At 42.3% G+C, this 21,306-nt stretch overlaps 2 protein-coding genes across 6 annotated transcripts; one reads left to right on the top strand and one right to left on the bottom strand.

Moving 5' to 3' along the window:
• The first annotated feature begins 255 nt into the window (after positions 1 to 255).
• Positions 256 to 7,508, top strand: cnot2 (CCR4-NOT transcription complex, subunit 2). 4 transcript variants are annotated; one of them, XM_034588011.1, is made up of 15 exons: positions 256 to 380; positions 1,893 to 2,021; positions 2,134 to 2,266; positions 2,416 to 2,563; positions 3,213 to 3,395; positions 3,502 to 3,581; positions 3,836 to 3,961; positions 4,188 to 4,312; positions 4,430 to 4,547; positions 4,909 to 5,065; positions 5,274 to 5,335; positions 5,428 to 5,477; positions 5,567 to 5,667; positions 5,794 to 5,938; positions 6,040 to 7,508. In XM_034588011.1, the coding sequence occupies exons 2-15, from the start codon at positions 1,905 to 1,907 to the stop codon at positions 6,124 to 6,126; spliced, it is 1,632 nt and encodes a 543-aa protein (XP_034443902.1). In that variant the 5' UTR covers positions 256 to 380; positions 1,893 to 1,904; the 3' UTR covers positions 6,127 to 7,508. The 4 variants fall into 4 exon arrangements, with proteins under 4 accessions (XP_034443902.1, XP_034443904.1, XP_034443905.1 ...); XM_034588013.1 differs by having other exon boundaries at positions 321 to 693; positions 2,134 to 2,206; positions 6,040 to 6,608; XM_034588014.1 differs by having other exon boundaries at positions 373 to 380; positions 2,134 to 2,206.
• A 208-nt stretch (positions 7,509 to 7,716) lies between these two features.
• On the bottom strand, positions 7,717 to 20,603 carry washc4 (WASH complex subunit 4). Of its 2 annotated transcripts, none has more exons than XM_034588009.1 (33): positions 20,436 to 20,603; positions 19,120 to 19,259; positions 18,959 to 19,012; positions 18,795 to 18,860; positions 18,031 to 18,076; positions 17,848 to 17,915; positions 17,682 to 17,764; positions 17,444 to 17,486; positions 17,251 to 17,354; positions 16,829 to 16,949; positions 16,124 to 16,247; positions 15,903 to 16,030; positions 15,566 to 15,726; positions 15,060 to 15,186; positions 14,728 to 14,853; positions 14,534 to 14,641; positions 14,277 to 14,423; positions 14,089 to 14,168; positions 13,548 to 13,653; positions 13,299 to 13,415; positions 12,909 to 13,077; positions 12,522 to 12,676; positions 11,497 to 11,571; positions 11,305 to 11,409; positions 11,072 to 11,206; positions 10,649 to 10,757; positions 10,472 to 10,538; positions 10,208 to 10,294; positions 9,820 to 9,967; positions 9,373 to 9,469; positions 9,092 to 9,288; positions 8,830 to 8,926; positions 7,717 to 8,670 (listed from the first exon to the last, which is right to left on the bottom strand). In XM_034588009.1, the coding sequence occupies exons 1-33, from the start codon at positions 20,593 to 20,595 to the stop codon at positions 8,606 to 8,608; spliced, it is 3,615 nt and encodes a 1,204-aa protein (XP_034443900.1). In that variant the 5' UTR covers positions 20,596 to 20,603; the 3' UTR covers positions 7,717 to 8,605. The 2 variants fall into 2 exon arrangements, with proteins under 2 accessions (XP_034443900.1, XP_034443901.1); XM_034588010.1 differs by having other exon boundaries at positions 7,717 to 8,667; positions 20,436 to 20,578.
• Between the last annotated feature and the right edge of the window lie 703 nt (positions 20,604 to 21,306).

Raw genomic sequence — 21,306 nt, 5'->3', positions numbered from 1 at the left:
GATGTTGCACCTTGTTTAGCCCTGAGACAAACTGTGATTTGTGAATATCGACTATACACATAAATCCTGATTGAATTCTGTGATTGACGATGATAATAACAACAATAATGAGAACAACAACAACAATACCAACAACAACAATCATTATTGTGATTATTATTATAATTATTTTCCTTACAGATGTGAGGAAAATGCCACGTGTGTTCTTCTTCGTAATATCTGTGCTCGGTTAAATAACTTAATAAAAAAAAAGAGCAGAGCGGTTTTGTGTACGGAAGTGGTCAGCCGGTTGTAAGGTCAGAGGGTAAAGGCTATCCCTGTTTCGATTTAGAATACACACAGCCATCTTGGATCTAACGAAGCGAAGGGAAATTGATGCGGTGAGGCTTCTTTACTTCTTTTTTCGCCGCATTAAAGAGGCTCTTGACCAAATTCAACCGGCCAGCCCGAGCCAGTCCCCTCGAGGTTTCCTCCAGTTTCCACACGGAAGCAGCTCGTTAGCTTGAAGCTCCAGCAGAGCTGAAGCTGCTGCTGCTGCTGCTGCGGACGGAGCGTAAAGTAAAGCGAGAAAACGGAACAGCTGTCCGGGTACATAGAGCCAGAGAGGGCCCGTGTCACCGTCCGATTCCGACCGCGGCTCTGCAACCAAGTCTGGGGGATTTGCTGTAGAAAGGTGTCGGTGTGTTAGCTCCGGTGAGGGTAGCCGCTTAGCTGGCTATGCTAACACAGAGTGATTACAGTTAGCATGCTAACGCTAGCTGCTCTACTGTTGGCTAACTAGCCTGTTAGCATTGCTGCTGCTCCTTTTTCTCAACTGTGTCAAATTAGCTAAATGTGCATCAATTAAATATAAAAGTCATTAAAGAGCTACAAGAAGCTACTTGCCTGTGAGCTGGGCTGTAAAAAAAACAACAGTTTACTTTGTAATGGAAGTTCATCATCTTGTTCCCATTGAAACCAGACACACACACACACACACACACACACAGTTCAAAACTTTATCTCAGCAGCGATTTGATGCCAAAATATGTCGCTGTGCATTGACACAGAAACGAGAATAACAAATGCATCTGGGATTTTCTTGCACTCACAGAGAATACTGTCCTGTTATACACAGGGAAAGTACATTTCACATTAGGTCTTTGTGTTGTCAGTGAAGAGCTAAAACAAAAGGATCCACATTAATCTGTCAAATGAAAACAGAGGTTCAACATTAGAGGATTTTTAATCATATAACCTATTATGGTGAAACTTGCCTATTTCAAAGTTTGTATAGGGAACATTCAGGTTCAAAGAAATCAGTGTTGGAGATGTTCAATATCATTTTTCCCTTCCTGACATAATTCCGATATCAGGACTTTGTGTATTGGACGATACAGGAAATCAGATATTAGTGCATTTAGAAAATTACAATATATATATATATGTATTTCAACAGATGCACGTCTCTAGCACTGTATGTAAGTGATGATCGCTATCATACATACAGTACACATCACCCTTTTACTTGTGGATGTGCAACATTGCTGACATTTTAGGTAGATCTGGCTCGTGCTGCATCACAGGAAATCACCACTTCTTCCCCGCTCTAAAAACGATGAAGAAGAAGTGATTTCCAGGAAAAGGAAACTGCAGTGTTATCTGGGTGAAACTAATATACTTTAAAGACATGGTATCAGATCAGTACAGGGAATTGTCTGCTCGCTGATGCCCGTCCCGGCACTTGTGACAGTATCTGTGGCACATGCGATGCTGATGTCAGGACATCTCTAGTCTAGTGTATTTAGATTAGAAATCTTATATGTATTAGTTTAGTGAATGACTTCCCTGACTTTTTTCTTCAGGGCATCTTTAATATCACCACTCTTTTCTCTCTCTCTCTCTCTCTCCAGGTGACAAAAGGCATGTTTGGTGCTAGAAAGAAATTTGTAGAGTTCGTCGAGGTGGTCGATAACGACTTCTCTGATGAAAGCATGTACTACAATCAGCCGTCGATGTTCCCACATCGATCGGACAAAGATGTGAGTTTTTGCCTTCAGCTCTGCACTTATTTAGTAATTTCTTGAGTTATCACCAGAGGAGCTGTTTTCCCGTCGTCTTACTCGGTCCTCTCCTCAAATGTTTTTCCTTCAGATGCTCTCCTCCCCCTCACCATCGTCGTCGGGTCAGCTGTCGCAGCTCGGTGCAAGTCTGTATGGTCCACAAAGTGAGTTTGTTTCAAATACAGACAATCACCACAGTTTTCCCATGTCACAAACCTGGAGTGGTAAGATATTCTATGCTTGTTGAAACGTGATGCTTGTATTTTTCAAAATTTTTAGAGGCATTTTAACAAGTAGGACAAGAGTTACTAACAGTTGGACAGATATTTTTGGTTGCCTGACAGTGTCTGTTTGTCTTTCTGTCTTACTGCAGGTGCACTGGGCTTTTCAGTCAGGGGCATGGGGAACAGCACACCTCAGTTAAACCGAAATCTCACACAAGGCACGCAGCTACCAAGTCATATCACTCCCACAACAGGAGTCTCCACCATGTCCCTCCACACCCCTCCGTCACCAAGCAGGTCAGTGTGAAGGGGCTCATTTGTGCGTTTGAAGACAAAGGTTGAACAGACACCGGTTTATAACAGTGACTAAAAGGGCTGTGGGATGTGATCATTTACATAATGTGATGGTGAAAAATGTCTATTGTTTCATAATAATGCACTATTGTTTATTTCACTGTGTCGCAAATCAATCTTTACGACTATTAACAGTCATTTGGACGGCACTTTGCCTTTCGTAACTCATGGCACTGATGCAGACAGGAAATGTGCATCAAGGCAACACAAACAAACACTGAGGAGAGTGAATTTGATACAGAACAGAGTCATTCTGAGGAAAAGATGGACTCCAGCCAGCCAAGACAAAACGAGGAGCCTGGACCTAAAAGAGAAGCTACTTCTGCTTCATAGTTGTGGTTTGTGGATGTTAAGTCTGAATGAAACGGGCTCAAACACCTCTAACCCCTTAAACTTCCTTCGCAATAATCATGTCAAACAGTATTGATCTCAAAACAAACTCCAAACTTAGCTGTTGCAAAAGGCTTTTGCCTTCAGCAAGACATATGGCCAAAGTCATGAAGATGGAAGTATATGTATATATTTTAGTCATATTGCACAAGTTTGCCCTGAAAGGAGCAAAAACTGATCAGATCTGATCTTGTGTTTACAGGGGGACGTTGCCAATGAACACGAGGAACATGCTGAACCACTCTCAGGTCAGTCAAAGCATTGGGATGAGCGGCAGGACCAACAGCATGGGCAGCTCGGGGCTGGGCAGCCCCAACCGCAGCTCACCCAGCATCATCTGTATGCCCAAACAGCAGCCAGCACGTCAGCCCTTCACCATAAACAGGTAGACAGAGCTGAACACTTGTTATTCATTTTACGTATTTTTATTAGAAGTGAATGTTTTGAAGCTGATGTCATCTTTTTGTTTTGGTTTCTCTCTCTCTCTGCAGCATGTCAGGATTCGGTATGAACCGCAACCAGGGTTTTGGGATGAACAACTCGTTATCAAGCAACATCTTCAATGGCACAGGTTAGAATCCGTAACCTGGGTGGGTCAACCTAGTGATCAGTATTAGTGGGTTTTATAGAAACACTCCTGAAACACATCTGTATATATATAGAATATTAAGAAAGCAATCTGATTAAAAAAAATTTAAATACAGTGAGATGTGCATTTCATAAATACTTAAATTTTTAAATCTTGAATTAAATGAATGAATATATGACAGTAAATAATATTAATACATTTCATCGAATGTGACATTGTTCCTAACCTTGGTGCAGATGGGAGTGAAAATCTAACAGGACTGGATCTGTCAGACTTCCCTGCGTTAGCAGACAGGAGTCGAAGAGAAGGGACTGGAAACCCAACACCGGTGCTCAACCCTCTGGCTGGGAGGGCTCCCTATGGTAGGCCATTAGACGGAGTAAAGTGTCTTATTTTTACACACATTAAGCCAAAGGCAGTAGGTTCGCAGAGGAGAGGAAGTGGCTTTAGCTTCTTGGCTTCATAGTCGAAGGTTTGTTTCAGTGACCGTGTGAGATCGTAGAAAGAATTGTCGGGATATCGTTGAAAGTGTGTTACTTACATTAGAACCTGTGTAATCTGTACTTCACTGTGATCGTCATCATCAAGTTGGCATGGTGACAAAGCCATCGACAGAACAGACACAGGATTTCTCCATCCACAACGAGGACTTCCCTGCACTGCCTGGCCCGAACTACAAGGACCCCACGTTGAACAATGACGACAGCAAAACTGTGAGTGTGAGCGACTGATGACTTTACTCTGGCTGTTTTTCATCAAGGTTGCACATCAAAGAGAAAAAATATGATCACACATTTACATCCTTTTAAAACTGCTTTTTGTTGTTTTAGAACTTGAACTCCACAAGCAAGAGCACATCCAATGCAGATGGGCCCAAGTTCCCCGGAGACAAGACGACCTCAGCACAGAACAACAACCAGAAGAAAGGAATCCAGGTGTTGCCCGATGGTGAGACCTCTCAGCCAATCGTATCGCTCCAATTCCACTGAGACATCCCTTCTTAATCGCACAACTTGGGTGAGGCAGTTGGGCTCTCTACCCTGTATTTTGGGTTTAGATAATTATTGGATAAGGGACATAGAGGAAACCAAAACATTATGTTTACTATGATACAGACCATCATTAAATCTTTACGTGCACTTGTCTGTGACCATAACGTATTAAAATAAATAATTGGCTTGGTTTGCTCTCCAATGCGTGCACAAAGTGTGGTTTAGAAATATGGAGGTAATGTATTGACTCTAAGTATTAACTGTAGTTCCCAGTTTCAGTGTCTTTGCTGAGCTCTGAGTGTGTCGTGCCGCTGCAGGTCGGGTGACGAACATTCCCTCAGGAATGGTGACAGACCAATTCGGCATGATCGGCCTGTTGACGTTTATCCGGGCGGCAGAGACTGATCCTGGGATGGTCCATCTGGCACTGGGGAGCGACCTCACGACACTGGGACTCAACTTAAACTCACCAGAGTAAGAGGGCTGTCCTATTATATTAACATTTAATGGTGAAACAAAAATTAAAATAGGATTAGTAAATCACTGCTTCAGTAATCAAAATCACCAGCTTATTTAAATAGTTATAGGAAATACTGCAGACGGATATGATAACCATGGTTACGTTGGCATTTTCTGTTTGTATAAGAGACGAAAAACTTACGGCAACTTTATTCTCTGACAGAAACCTATACCCCAAGTTCGCCTCTCCGTGGGCCTCAGCACCTTGTCGACCTCAAGACATCGGTAAGACATTGACATTCAGTTAATATGAGGCTACATGTGTCACAATGACTCTTCTGAGATCTGCTCACTTATGTCTGTTCTTGGCTTCTCAGACTTCCATGTTCCCTCTGAGTATTTAACCAATATCCACATAAGGGACAAGGTAAAGCAGAGCCACATTAATTGGCCTCATTTTTAAAAGATGTATCTACAGTACGAGTGGAAAACTAACTCCTCGTTCTCTGCTTGTAGTTGGCTGCGATCAAACTGGCTCGATATGGCGAAGACCTGTTGTTCTACCTGTACTACATGAACGGTGGAGACCTGCTACAGCTTTTGGCAGCAGTAGAGCTGTGAGTATTTTCACCCTTTGTGGGGATTGGTGCAGAAATATTGTCTCCATGTGTCTGTCTGTTTAGAGAGAAGCTCACAGGTTTTCTCCACTTTTCTTATTCCTCTTTCACAACCTCACTCTCCAGCTTCAACCGGGACTGGAGGTACCACAAAGAAGAGCGGGTTTGGATAACGAGGGCGCCCGGCATGGAGCCTACACTGAAGACCAACAACTATGAGAGGGGCACCTACTACTTTTTTGATTGTCTTAACTGGAGAAAAGTAGCCAAGGTAAGAATCTGTCCGCTCAATTCATCTGGAGAACGTTTTTACTGGCTTTAATTGTGGAGGAGAACATTTCCCATCGTTGAAACTGTGTCTGCATCTCCAAGGAGTTTCATCTGGAGTACGAGAAGCTGGAAGAGAGGCCTCACGTGCCAACAACGTTCAACTACAACCCAGCCCAGCAGGCCTTCTAAGGCCCGACCAGTCCAAAGGCCGCAGCTGCTCCCGCGCACAACGATGCAGGGGGGGGCGCTGTGGTTCTCACAGCTTGGTTTTTATTCCTCGAGGATTTGGCTAAATGACTGCGGGGGTCATCGCCACCATCAAAACTGCCCTGCCTTTCCAAAATTTACATGCTGCCCAAAACACCAACACTTGTTCTGTTTTTATTCTTTATGTTCATCCTGTTGTTTTTTTTGTCTTGTTTCGAGCAGGGTCTGTGTTATGTTTACGTCTCTGAATCTGAAGCCTGTTTTTCTCCCGGAGAGGAGGACTGACCTTGTGGCACAGGACAGTGACAGAACAAGGGTTAACGCCTCATATTTACAGCAAGTGTTAAGAACAGAGAAAAGAGCGGGGAAAGCAAAGTTAACTTCGTCAGACTCAAGTGAAAGGGTGAAAGAAATGCAATGTTTATTGTTGCACTATATTTAGTAATAAAAGAACACAAAATTTGTTTGTGCTTTTTTATGTGAACACTCCCTCTTTTTTCCTTTCTACATTTCTTTGTTTTGGCTCAAGGGGGGGTGGGGTGGGTCATGCAACTTTTCCACATGCATCACTTTTCATTTCACCGTTTCTCTTTTTCTTCCTTCCATTAACTCTGATTTCTTTAACCTCCGTTTCTGCAACTCCAATTTGTTTCCGTCTCACACTCTGTCCGTCTCTCGCTCTCTCTGTGAGTTCTGTGCCAGTTGAACTTGGACACAAATCTGGGAGAAGACTTTGGCGTCTGCGAAACGTGGACGAAACCTCGCAGAAGCTAAATGGCGACACGTCGTTGCTCCGGAGCAAACAAAACACTTTCCAGTCTTTGTTACAATTTTGTAAGAAATGTGTACATTTTTTGTTTCTTTGCATCACATAAATTAGTATATGTATGTACGAATGTGTATATATGATTGCTATATATATATATATGTATGTATATATATATATATGACATCTATTTTGGAAGAAATTTTGCCCTGCCTTGTACCTCGTTTTTATGAGGTGAGCATGGATGCAATATGTGGACGCAACAGGACATTTCTGGATCTGCTGGACAGGGTGTCACATGGCACCGTGGGCACTTACAACAAAAAAAGATACAAAATTTAAATGTCATTCAAGGAAAGGCCTGATTCTTACCAAAAAAAACAAACAAGAAAAGTAAACATTGATCAAGTCCAAAGCAAAAAAAAAAGAAGGGATGTATTTGGATTAAAGCTGTTTGAGCAGCGGTGAACAGCAGCATTTCATAAGAAACGGGGGAAAAAAACGTCAATTTAAGGAGATAAAAAAAAAAAATCAGACCAATCTTGTATTTTCTGAAGTGAAAAGCTTCTTTTCTTTGTATTAAAGCAGAAAAGGCTTTCTTGAACCACTGTGTGTGTTGTTTTTTCAGCTCAATAATCCCTCATGAATTCTCCTGGGGTCTGTTTTATTTGTTTTGTAAGAAAGACATTCACATGTAGAATTATTTTCTCTACCTAGTACGACAGGTTAAATGTTCACATGGAGACATTCAGCTTGTTTCCTGTGCAGCGAGACCTTCAGTACAAAGTCAAGACTGACACAGTGAAGTCTATTGAAAGTGCAAGTTTTATTAGTCTTAAGAGACTTTTCTCTTCAAGCAGGTTAATTCATGGAATGTAGTCTTTGACCAAACAGGCCTCATTTCCACATGTTGACATATAAAATATAAATGCGCTGCAGAGAAATTAACACTCAGATCAAGAACCTGATGTGTTTGGCGTAATTAATTAGGATTATCCACAGTTTAGAAAGGCGCTTACACACCTTAGTTGATACGATGTATAAATTTAACAAAAAGAAGTAGTTGAGAAATATGGCACACTAACAATAAAGGGTTTAAATGGAAAAACATTCTAAAGAGTCCTCGCTCGTGTGCTGCAGCGCACAGAGCTGCCATGAAAGGCCACAAACAATCACAACAGCACTGAAATGAAATCGCATGCAAACTAGTCGATGATTGAACTCTGGTCAGCGGAGGGCGCAGAGCAGCTGAGGCTTCTACTGTAGTAAAAAAACAATCCAGTTCTTGAAATGTAAAAGTAGCAAAAGGCTGCGTAGCACTGGAACTGATTCACCTCCACCTCACGCTTGTCTCACCGCCGCGCATTTCAAACTGCACTTGCTTGTTTAAATGCTACGATTTCAAAGTGAATCGATTAGAAGCCGACAGATTTGGGGGCGACACTCTGTTGTTTCTGTAAAATGGAAACAAAGAAACAGACACTTGCTGCCGTAGCACTTGAAGAAAAACATTCATTCTCTGATGAAGATAATCCCTTCGTCATGGGACACAAAGAGTCTGACAAACATCGCCTGTTGTTTCAAGTCTCTTATCTCTGAGATCTTCTCTCCACTCTTCTGCTCGACAGGTGCACGCTCTGCTTATTTTACAGTCCTCTCAGACTTTACAATCCAACACGACATCGTCCGCTGGCTTCACTTTGAGGCTGGTTCAGTCGTGTTGGAGTCGTCTGAAGCGCCTCCTGCTTTGGAAGCTGCTTCTGGTGGAGAAAATGTTACAAGTTACTAGTGAAGTCTAAAGGATGAAGGCACAGACCTCCTCATTCATTAATCAGGAAACATCATCTACAAAAAGCCCATGTAACAGGGTTGGATGTGCATAATTTAAGGCTTCATTAATCATCACAACACCAGCCAACCTCTGTCCTTCTTCTCCTGAGTCTCTTCGGCCGCGGTCTTGTCCGCTCTGAAGAAGATCCTGGCGCTGCTCAAGGAGAAGTGGAGCAGTTCAAACTCCTGCAGAGAGAGAGAGAGGAAGACAAAGAGTTCAGTGTGAAACATCCTGACCACATGATCACAACACTTCGCGGATTTCCTTGTTGCTTTATAACTCTGCATTTCAAAGACAGACGGCAGAATCAACGAAGAGACACTGAAAAGGCAGAAAACGTAAGAATGTACCTGCAGGTAGATGTCCAGCCTCTTCTGGGTGAGGTTCATAGTTTGCAGCAGTTTTTCATCCTGACTGGACGACTGGACGTTCTGCTCCTTCACCACCGCGTTCATCTCTTTCTTGTACTTATCTCTGACGGCCTGGAACCAGTGCAGCGAGTCGAACTCCAGATACTGGTCCAGCAGCTTCAGGATGTACGCCACACCTGAGAGAGCGAGTCAGAGACAGTCATGACCCTGGACAGAGGCAGTTAAGCAGGAAGCTGTTCCAGTGAAATGTGATTTATTACCCATAGCAAAGCCGTCGTCTGTGAAAGCTGCTCCACTTTTGTTTTTCTTGTTGAGTTTCTCTTTGCAGCTGATCGAGTGCTCCACGAAATTCACGGTCTACAAGAGAGATTTGTTCGTGCGTCAATTATTAAAAGTGCTGCATGTCTGAAAACTAAACAAAATATGAAGAAATTCCCAAAAGGCAGACTTGACATGTTCAAGAGGACAAAGACATGTTTTATAAAGGTCACAGTGTCCTTCCTGTCCCACCAAATTGTAATCAATTCATCCGTGAGTCCAAGTGAACAAGAAGTTGCCCAGGGGGGTTGTTGAGATATTTTGTTTTACAAAAATGGGACAGGTGGAAGAACAACCCGAAAACATAATGCCACCGGCCACTGGCTGTTGTTGGAGCGGAGGCATAAGAACAAAGCTGACACACAAATGAAAAAAGACTCAGTACTGACCAGTGGGGGTACAATCATGTAGAAGTTCCTCAGGTGCATATTCTTGGCACTGCGAAACTCAGCTGCAAACACCGCCACCAGCATCTTGAAGTATTCCGTCCCCTCGGCAGAGTTGCTGGTCAGATCCCCCAACACGGAATCTAAGACACTGGGAATAAAAACACAGAGAGAGTTTCAGATAAACAGATGTCAAAATAGCAGGTGACATTTCATTCACATTTTTGTAAATGTGGTGCCACCTTGAGGTTTAAAAATTGAAATGCAGCGCAGATATCATATAATAAACCGTCTGTTCAGAAGATTGTACATCGTGTCTACATCCACTGGAGCTGCAATAATCACAATAATCTACAGACAACATTTAAAGATATTTTGAAGTTGTGCCCACCTAGCAGCTTTCAGAGTCTCCTCTGAAAGTCCCTCCTCCTTCACCAGCTCCTCAAAGTTCACAATGTCCTCCAGGTCTGGAACAAACCTGCAAACGACACAGACAGAAAACATTAAACATCAAAGAGAGAAATGTCAGAATAAAAGGGAGAACTCTTGTAAATGCATACAGGTTTTTGAGCATAGTCAAGGTTTTGAAGACTTTTTCATTCCTTCATATTCAATCAAAGGGAGCATTGTTTACTACACAGCTACAACAACTCACCTGATAGCACTGCTGCAACAGTGGAGGCCACCAGAGCGGATCATGCGAACGTAGCCCATGGCGTTACCTGAGAGAAAAACAGGGTCAAATCGGTGTTGGCTGACATTGGCTCAGACGGGATCCATGTCCAATGATTTCTTAGGTTTAACCTTCATCTGTTGAATGGTATTTTCTCACCGATCTGGCTGATGAGCTGTCGGAACTGGTCCAGGTAGCTCTGTCCATCAGGACTGATTCCCAGCTTCCTGATGCCACGGTTGAACTTCTCTGCTCGCTCAAACGGATACTGAGACAAAAACAAACAGTTAAACAGCAGCTGGGAGAGAAATCATGTTATTACTGGAATCCAACTGGTTCCAAGAACAGAAAATCTAGATCTTGTTCCAGAGAATTGATTTACTGATTTGACACATTAACCTCCTCTATGGTTGATTAGTTTCGTCTTAATCACTGATCACAGTGTTGGTTCTGTCTGCAGCTCTCATGCATGATCATTAACTGGTGTTACGACTTTCTGCCTGGAGTAAAACACTTTGCTTTGTTAGTGTAACTGGTGTAATAAAGTGATGAGCTTTGTGGAGACAGCGAGTCGTCTCTCACCTTCTGATCAGACTGGTCCTTTGTCTCTCTGAAGAAGCGGATGTCCTTGATGAGTCTGGACTTGATGTGTTCGTCGTACATAAACTGGCTGAAGATGTAAAACTTCTTACGCAGGAACTGGTAGGTGAAATTCACCTGATGAAAGCGGGGGGGAGAAGTGCAACAGGTGAGGAAAAAAAAAAATACTTGAGTGGAAAAATTCTAAAACTCCTCTGCGTCTCCTGGGAACTCACCGTGGTGTTCATGATGCCGGTGCCGTGGGTTCGGATGGAGTTGGCAATGTGGCGGATGTTGATGGTGTTCAAGTGCTTGTTGTTACTTGCCTTCTCTATGAAGATCTATTGGAGAGCGATGGATTAAATGTAAGACTTGATATCCACTTGGTTCAACGTACAGAAGGTGAACACGGAGGCTCAGAGTCTCACCTGGTTGTTGAGGTTGTAAAGGTAACGTGAGACAAAAACATGAATGTTCCTCATTATCTCCAGGACGTCCAAACCCTGAGGGAGAACACAGAGGAAACAGTTAATCATCCATTTATCTGCTACACTTCTATATTAAAACATCCACTTCTATTACAGAGTAAATTCACAATTTCCCCAGTCTGATAAGTAACCAGCCCACATTGGAGATTTAAGTTTCCTGACATAGGGACGTGCCGAATGACTGACTCTATGGCCCCATACACACCTGGTATTAACATGTGGTTTTTGTGATCCGAGCATTAGATGGACAGCTCTACGTAGAGGTGTGATAGCGATCTGTCTGGGCAACATGTCTACATTCCTTTAGCTGTGAGATGGCAAATGCGTCCAGGGCCACATATGAAGGAATGCCTACTCAGCTGATGTCCTCTGACCTGCTACAGTTTCACTGGGAACTGAACCTTTATTTTTAACTCTCAACTGTGCCCATATGCTGATTTGTATGTGTCCATCGCCAAAATACCAGCACTGACCACAACATCATGACACTTTTCTTAAATTGGTGAAATCTTTCTTCACTGCAGCTGCAAAAAGACTCACTCACTCACTCACACACTCACACACTCACACACTCACACACACACACACACACACACACACACACGACTGGTCAAAACAACATCATTTGGTTTTAACCAAAACAAATTACACACATGTTAATTTGCATGTAGAGCAGGGAAGTGAGATCCGATCACAACTGGTCACAGGAGACACATTCAGGATGTATTTTAATGTCAGGTGTGAACACACAAACTCTGGCCACTTGTGATCGGATCAGGATGGATGTTAATACCAGGGCCTATGTCAGCACCAGTTGGAAACAGTCGGTGGCACTATAAGCATCATGTAATGTGACATTAATGTGTTTCATCACAGTACAGTCACATCATTTAGTTTACATCTCAAAAACCACATGTAAATGTAAAGTATCTCTTCAATGATGTGTAAGGTGCCATCACACAGACCTGTTCCAGTGTCTGGCTGGGCAGGTGAGCCTCTGTCATCGTGAGTCCGTAACGCTGTGTGGCGAGGTTCCTCATCTCGCTGTAGGTGGCCCAGTCATGCAGAGCCACGGTGGTCAGGTTGTAGAAGGTTTTGTCCAGGTAGTGAGTCACGTAGGCTGCAATGGCAACACCGAGTTAGTTTACCAGCAGGGGTCAGCATTACTCAACACACACACTCCACTCTATTTCACTGACATGATTCAGTTTTTAATAAAACATCAACTCTATAGATGTATGGATGAGAAGAGATCTTTTAGAAAGTTTCTGAATCAACAGCAAAATTGTTTCAATATCCCATTAACAAGAACAAACAATCTGTGTACATGTATAAACAGAGTTTCCCGGGACCTTTGATATGAATGAAGCGGTTGAAGAAGCGGACGGGTTTAAGGGAGAAGAAGTGAGCCAGATCCTTCATGCCAACTTTGAAAGGGTTCCTGTCGTCCAGCTTCAGGTGAGTGTGAACGGAGAGACGCAGGTCCTTCTCTATCTCCTTACAGAGCTTGTCCAGTAGGTGCTGCGCGAGAAAAATAAAACAAAATCCACAGTAAAACTACAACCCAAAAACCTCATAACTTTGGCTACGACACAACAAAGTCCACATATGTACAATCACATCCTCAACCTCCATGTTGAAACACGATCTTCTAAATCAACACTGTGTTGTGATGATTTGATTCCTGTACATTTCCTCTTTCTGCTCCTTATTCTGGCTGCAACATTTTCATCTGCTCTCACCTCGTTGAAAACATCCATGATCTCCTTGTCATAGCTCTCCAGTAGCTGGTCACATGACTCCATGTGTTTGGCATGTAACATGGACGGCACACTGTCCCTCAGCCCGCTAAACATGTACTGCTCCGGCCAATCAGACGTCATCAAGGGGACAGAAGAAGAGGTGACGATTAAAACAAAGATAAAACTGTTTTCTTGAATTTGCATATACAATGTTTTAATTTTTCAACATAATTTTGCCCGTCAGCCTACGTGTATTCTTGCTGCGTCCACCGCATTGTCATACACATCATCTAAGTAGATGGGAAACACAGCTCGGTGCCAGTAAAGGAAACTACAGTCGCACTGTATCTTGACCCTGAGGAACAAAAAATAAAAATTCCTTAATTCCATAGGTATGACTCTTACAGTATGTGTAAAAAAAAAAGGCATCATGAAAACACATTTCTTATAAGCTCAGACATTAACCTTCATAAAGGACCAGATGTCAGTTTAGGTTTGACAGATAATGGTTTGTCAGCTGTCAAAGTGATAAATGGACATTTGACATGTCTGGATGTAGATGTTTTGTGGTTGGTTTTAGCCGTCTGACTGTGAGCCAGTGAGTTCAGAACAAAACTCTTTGATCCTACTTCAGAAAGATGTCGAAGTTGCCCGTGACATTGCCCCCACACCAAGTAGCATCTAAACTTCTCCAAGTTTTCTTTCCTGACACAGATTTCGTCATGCACCAATTATAAATCTAGCACTGGAAACTTTCTTGCTAATCAAAAGAAGAAGAAAGAAACCACACCTCTCACGCAGCTCACTGATCAGATCCAGCTTCTTCAGCACAAGCTGCAGCGGGAGCAGATCCTCGTCTTTGAAAGTTTTCTGGAAGGAGCGACAGATTGATTTCAGTGTCAAGCTAAGAGTCAAGTGAAATAAGAAGGAAACAGAAGTGTCTGTATCCCATTAACCATTTGTTTTCCCCCGACGTACCAGCTGAGTGCCGACGCACAGAGCCAGAGACACCACAAGGCGGCGCTCTTTTGTGCTGGGTCCACTGAGGGCATTTTCTGCCAGCACCAGAGAGGACAGCACATCCAGTCGCTGCTCACTGTACTTCTTGTCAGAGATCACCCTTTTCTTCAGGGAGGTAAACACATTAAGTGTCAAATGACATGAACATAGAAACTATATGAACTCCTTCTGTAAATACTTAGCATTTGAATGAATATTTTTGGGCTTGTGTTTACCTTGGCTGTGCCGATGGCATTCAGGGCCTGTGACTGCAGCTGCTGAGTGATGTGAGACACAGAGTCGGCTACAACCATAGAACGCCTGTGAAACGTGTGCTCCACAGCCTGAAGGGAAACAGGATTAAACCTCATGTTAATAAAGGTACAGGTATAAAGCATGGAAATAGTCTCTCGTGCACACACCCACACACCTTGAGCAATTCAACCAGTCGACAGAGCGCTTTGACCGAGGTCTTGGTCATGGGCCGCTGCATTGACATGTACATGTTCATGGTGGTCTTGATAATAGTGCCGATGCCGTACGCATACAGGATTCCCTGTGAGGAACGGGAAAGAAGAGGGGATTTTCAGAGTGTTCTTTTAAGAAAGGACACTTACAGAAAGCGTGTCAGTTAACAAATAAATAAATGAGCATAATACATGTATTTCTCTGTTCATGGAGACTAAAAAACGTAAAAGCGAAAAAATGTGAAACGTGAAATGTTTGTATGCATCACTGTAGTTTATATTGTGCCGTCTTTACCTGTACAAACACATTACACCTGCTGTTAAGGTCGTCTGCCAACTTGTCCCCTTTATGGTCCTTGGACAAGATGGACTCCATCTTCATCATCCATGAGGTTACAAACACGTAGTAGGACTGAACATCCCTGAAGAGAAACGACAACAGAAACTGTTAGATTGTTTTGAATCTAACTAGAATTAGTGCTTTGCGGTTGTTCGCCTCTGCCAACAAGTGCAGTTTCTGTTTACATATCTAAACACACCTTTTTCTCCAGATTCATAATCTAATCAGTTAATCTTTGAGTCCAAGTGAACGTTTGTACCAAATTTGAAGACATTCCCACAAGCTGATCTTCAGATATCATGTTCAAGAAAAACATAAACAGCCTTTGTGAGGACACCGTACTGACGGATGGACGGACAACCTGAAAACATAATGCCTCCGGCCACTGGCTCTCGCCGGCGCGGAGGAATAACAATCTGGTTTCAACAGAACTAGTGTGACTGAGTTTGGACACTACTGACTTTGTTAGCGTCTGAGCTCTCTGCTGCAGGTAGGTGTCTCTCTGCCCTCTGATGCCATGCAGACTCTTCTTATCCATCAGTTTAGCTGCAGCTGGGACTTTAGCAATGAGGAACGTGTCAGGAAACCAGATGATGTTTGCAATCAAAGTGACAGCGGGAACCTGGAGGAAGGGGGCAGACACAAACACACATGAAAACTAGAACGGCTCTCAGGAAGTATGCACCTCCACCAAGTCCGAAGAGTTTCCTTATGAAACCACATTTAAATTCACTAGATCCAGTTTGAAACCAGGATCAGGAAACGGTGTCACAACTAAAGATAGAAAGACAAAACTACCTTTTTACAGACATCGAGCAGGGCCTTGTACAGCTTTTTGTCGACACTCCTGAAGATGTGAAAGTGAAGCACAAAGAGACCACAGACGCCAGCATATTTATCTCTCTGGTCAATTTCGGAAGGTTCACCTGAAAACCACATGAACACAAAGAAGATATTTCAAAGTTGCAAGCGAAGGATACCACCTGGCAAACTAAGTTTTCCTGAGAGAAGAAACTGACCAATCTTTGACTCAACGTTGGTGAATATGGTGCGAAGGTTGAAGGCAAACTCCTCAGCAAAGACGCTGTTTTTGGCAACAGCTACTCCTTCCCCATGGTCGTCAAATCTCTGTTCCACGCAGGCCTGTCACACAAGCGTAAACATTAGGAGATCAGTGATCAAGTATTTGGTTGTAGTGGACATTCCTGGCCTCAGTCATCACTGTGACCTGGAGGTTGAACTCCACCGAACCTTCATATCATAAAACCTCCATTTCAGGCAGGAAACAAAAAGAAAGGATGCTGTTCTTCCAAACAAACTGCTTTTAACCTGATAATTAGCAATGACTAACACTATGGATTAGTCAGATGTAACAGGCTGAAGGAGGTCAACAAATAATGATGCCAAGAACCCATGAGCAACCCCCATGAGAAAGTGCTTCCTCTCTCTCCCTTCTCAGAGGGGGGTTGCTTCCTATCAGGTGAGATCAGACAGAGGCAATAAAACCACATTCCATTCTGAACTGAAAACCAGCTCATTTTATTGAAGGTCTGAAGCAAAGTGAGAATAATGTTTCTGTAGTTTGTTTAATATTGTTTTTTATTATTGCTTTTAGTTAATTTGATTAAATTCCTTACTGTTCAAAGACTAAAATCATCCTGTGGAACCTGCTTATATTGATTAAAAGACTTGAAACTAAACTAAAAACACATCTTTGAAGTTACCTGCAGTATCATGCCATCCAGCAGCTGTCCCTCCAGCTTCAGCAGGAGCTTCTCGAACGGTTTCAGCTTCTCTTCAGGGATGGAAAATTTCCCAGGGTTATGGTGCACTGATTTCAATAACCTGTGATAGAATGATGCAGTTATAGACAACAACAAACAATGAATGATCATAAAAATGCATTTAATTTAAGGGTAAAAGGTGAATACATAACATAATACATAATACAAAAACAGCACTTCTGTCTTTATTTTATCTCACTGGTTGCAAACTGGTGTGTGTGTGTGTATGTATGTCTGTGGGAGGGAGAGAGGAGAAGACAGAGGGTAAGAGAGAGTGTGTGTGTGTGTGTGTGTGTGTGTGTGTGTGTGTGTGTGTGTGTGTGTGTGTGTGTGTGTGTGTGTGTGTGTGTGTGTGTGTTCACCTTTTATACATCTTCCAGTGATCTTTTAGTGTGCCATGATTCTCCAAAATCTCATCCAGTGTGAGCAGCACCACTAACAACTCTCCGAGGTGTTCGTACACAGTCTGCAGCAGGAAAACACAAAATAGACAATATTTAATACTCAAGACACAGACACACACAAAAAAAATAAATCATTACATCATAAACCAACCTGGAAATGGACGCCTGATGACTCAATGATCTTCGTTGCACCCCTAAGATACGGAAAGAGAAATGTTGTAACAGAGCATTATGTGGCTATTTAAACCAGAACTGCAGTGTGCGCATTCTGCTTCTGCCTCCATATTAAGTGGGTAAAGACTCTTCACAACGAGGGTATTTAAACCAATCCAACCATAAACAGTATATCCACTGTGCAACACTGACTGGCTTCTGTTCATGCGTCTCACTTGTTGCTGTTGTAGAGGGCAGCCAGCTGATGGACAATGTTGACCACCACTTCATAACATCTGGACACAAAGCACGACAGTTCCTGTACAAAGAGCAAAGAGAGAAGCTCTCAGCATTTTCTCCAGTAAATGATCTTATCAATAAAAAAAAAGACTAATTACTCACTTGCAGGAATGAGATGAATCTACCCATCTGAATCTGTGACTCTCCTTCAACCACACCGGTGTCAGACACTGTAACGCAAAAGTACATAAACAACGTATTTGCATCAATCCTTTAAAAAGCAGAATGTTGAAAGTAAGAAAAACCTAGGGGGAAATGAGGAAGCACTGCTGGCTGACTGATTACCTCCTTCTCCGTAATACAACAAGCCATTGTAGAACTTGGTTTCCGCCTGTAGGTGAACATAAATATCAAGCAGGTCAGTCAGGACACAAAATCTGATTTTGCATTTCATAAGCACAACAATAACAGAGTGTGGTGGCAGAAAATTCTGTATATATTTATTCTTTGCAAGCTTATGTACTTATACTAGGTGTCTGTGTACAGGGAGCTTCAGAACTGCAGGCGATCCAAGTCAAACGGTTGTAGCGGCAGGCTAATGAGGCTATAAATGTCTGTGATATACTGAGGATATAAGAAAGGCACTAGCTCAGCATGAGGCTGCAGTTATAATTGCAGTTGTACACTCTCAGGTGACAGCACTATACAGTATATCAAGCATAAAAGTAATATAATCATGATAAAGGCCTTATGTAAACATGTGAGGAATGGTTGCTTTGAAAAACATATATTTAGCATGGGACATGTAACTAAGAATCGACCTTAGTTAAGTCTAATGGTGAAAGAAGTCATACCGACTAGAGGCTCAGTTCAAAGGCCTCGATGACTAAGATTGATAATGGTTTCAGAACTGGACTGATAACCAGTGATTTAATGAAACCATTAAAAACCAGTGATCTAATGCCAAAACTCACTAAAGGAAATACGACACCATTAGACGAGTCAGAAGTTTTGAACTAGAAAGAAGGTGAGGAGAGAATAGAATCTGGCCCAGTGTTAAACTTTGTATCTCCAACAAGTGAAGAGTGCACTGTTTTGAAAGTACTTACCTCATACTTGAGTTTCTTCACTTCACTACAGAGTGCAGCATAAACTGTGATGACTTTATTTAGAACCTGAACACCACAGAAAACAAGACTGATCATTGAAAAGAAAAACAACAACTTTGTGGATATGAGACTTCAACTGTTCCAGACTCTTGGTCTTGACTTACCTTGTTGTCTGTTTTAATTAACTCCAGTAAAGATGACTGCTCATATGGGATGAGCTGAAAGAGAGTAACACAACGTATTGGGAAGGAAGTTGTGCAAGTTCCAACTGTGTGAACTCAACTGTGTAAACGCTCAGGTTGATGTTCGGCCAACGGGGTTTTACCTTCAGGGCGATGGGGTCCAGAGTGAAGTCCCACACGTCTCCGATGGAGTCATCCAGCGCCTCCTCGATGCCCCTCAGCTGAGAGGTGTACTCCTCCAGGAACTTATTGTAGTTCTTCAGCTGGACCTCGGTGTGTATTTCTGTATGATGGGAGAGAGTTAGATGAAGGACATTGTCAGGGGGGATGTACTCATGATTTTCATGTTGTTGTACTTTACTTCACCCTGTGGCTATTTTCTTCTTCTACTCTCTTAAGTTAATGGAACTCAGTAGAGCACATAACTCTACCAAGGCCCAGCAGTCCCCTTAAATCCCACCCAGCTGCACCATAGTGTATTTTGCAGTGTTAAAGACATAGAAAAAACACTGCATCCTTCAACATTAGAGTTGGACCACATCGCCAAAAATTACATTGAGATAAAAACGATCATATTAGATGATGTCAATAATCCCCACGATAAATGTCCCATTATGTATTATACGTTTAAAGACTGATTTAAAGTGAAGGTCAACCCTAACCCTATGGACAGAGGACGACAAATCGGAGGAAGATCAATTACGTGTTATATACCTCATCACTGCATTACCCTTTAATTGATGTATATTTGACCTTTGTTATACTGCTACTGATGAAGATTATACAGGGATACATATATTATTGCGGAGCCCAAATAAGTTTGCAGATGTTTTCTTCATCCACAGCAGATGCATGAAGCTGACACTGAGCCTTTGCTACCAGCTCTGACATACATGTGTATTTACATATGTTTGAATGAGGGTAAAGGGTCATGGTTAACAACTGGGTGAGGATTCATTCCTGCACAACTACCCAGCTTTGTATTTGCATACGAGTCAGAAAGAGGAACCAGCACAAACACAGAAAACCCTCAAACGCCAACGTTCATCTTTGAACTTTAAACTGTTGCACTTTAACCCTGTGTTTTGTTTATGTGAATGGAAGTAACGTGAGGTGATTTAATCGTAAGTGAAGTAAATGTTTGTGTACTGTCATACACTGTGATTAGCCTTATTTGACAGGTAGCCGGCTAGTACTGACAGCTAACACGTCCCTGCCTGTTGTTACACGAGTTTACACCTTAAACGTGAGCGAAACTGTCCGTGCTGATGAAGTCACTGTCAGTAAATATCAAGTGAGATAAGTGGAAATATCTTTATTAATCCAGTAAACAGACGGAGCCCGGCGGCAAAGCATCTAGCCAGCAGCGCAAGCTAGCACAGGAGGCTAATGTGGCTAACTGCAGCGTGTCGCCATGTTTTTTCTTGTTTGTGTCTACATGTCAGGGCTCGTCACTTACTCTGTGAGCCGTCGTCAAAACGGTCAAACTCCCAGTCAGGTGCGATGGTTTCCACCGCCATTCTGCCCGGAGAGGAGACCCGAGAGCCCGCTGCTACACTGAGGAGAGGCACGGTCCCATGATGGGTCCCATGATTCTGTGAATGGTCGCTAGGGTTCATGGGAAGTGGAGTCCGCGGAGGGAGATAGATAGATAGATAGATAGATAAATAGATAAATAGACAAATAGACAAATAGATAAATAGATAGATAGATAAATAGATAGATAGACAAATAGATAAATAGATACATAGATAAATAGATAAATAGATAAATAGATTCTACTACTACTTCTACTACGACTAGTATTAAAAAATAACATAATAACTACAATAATAATAATAACAACAATGAAAACTTTATTTCTATTGCAAAACAGTAGTTACAAAGTGCTTCAAAATAAACAAACAAGTAAATTGTCAATAAGTACATCATTTATTTTATTTATTTGTCTCATTATTTGTTGTCAAAAGGCAAAAACATGTTTTCCGAGATCAGTGACATCGACTTTAGACTACCAAAATAAAATCCAAGTGTATGTTTGTACCAACTTTAAAGAAATTCCCTGAAGGTGTTCCTGAGATGTCGCATTCACAAGAGCGAACATGTGTTTTGCACGGTTACTACAGTGACCTTGACCTTTGAGCACTATATTCTAATGAGATCATCTTTGAGTCCAAGTGAAAATTTGTACCCCATTGGAAATTAATCCTTGGAGATGTTCCTGAGATATAACAAAAAAATTGTGAGGTCACAGCGAACTCGACCTTTGACCATCAAAATCTAACCAGTTCATCCTTGAGGCCTAATGTCCAAGGAGACACTTTGGTACC

This window comes from Hippoglossus hippoglossus, chromosome 6 (genome assembly GCF_009819705.1).
Source record: "Hippoglossus hippoglossus isolate fHipHip1 chromosome 6, fHipHip1.pri, whole genome shotgun sequence".
Classification (NCBI taxonomy): domain Eukaryota; kingdom Metazoa; phylum Chordata; class Actinopteri; order Pleuronectiformes; family Pleuronectidae; genus Hippoglossus; species Hippoglossus hippoglossus.
Note: the sequence above shows the minus strand (reverse complement) of the source record. Positions and strands in the feature narration are given on the sequence as shown.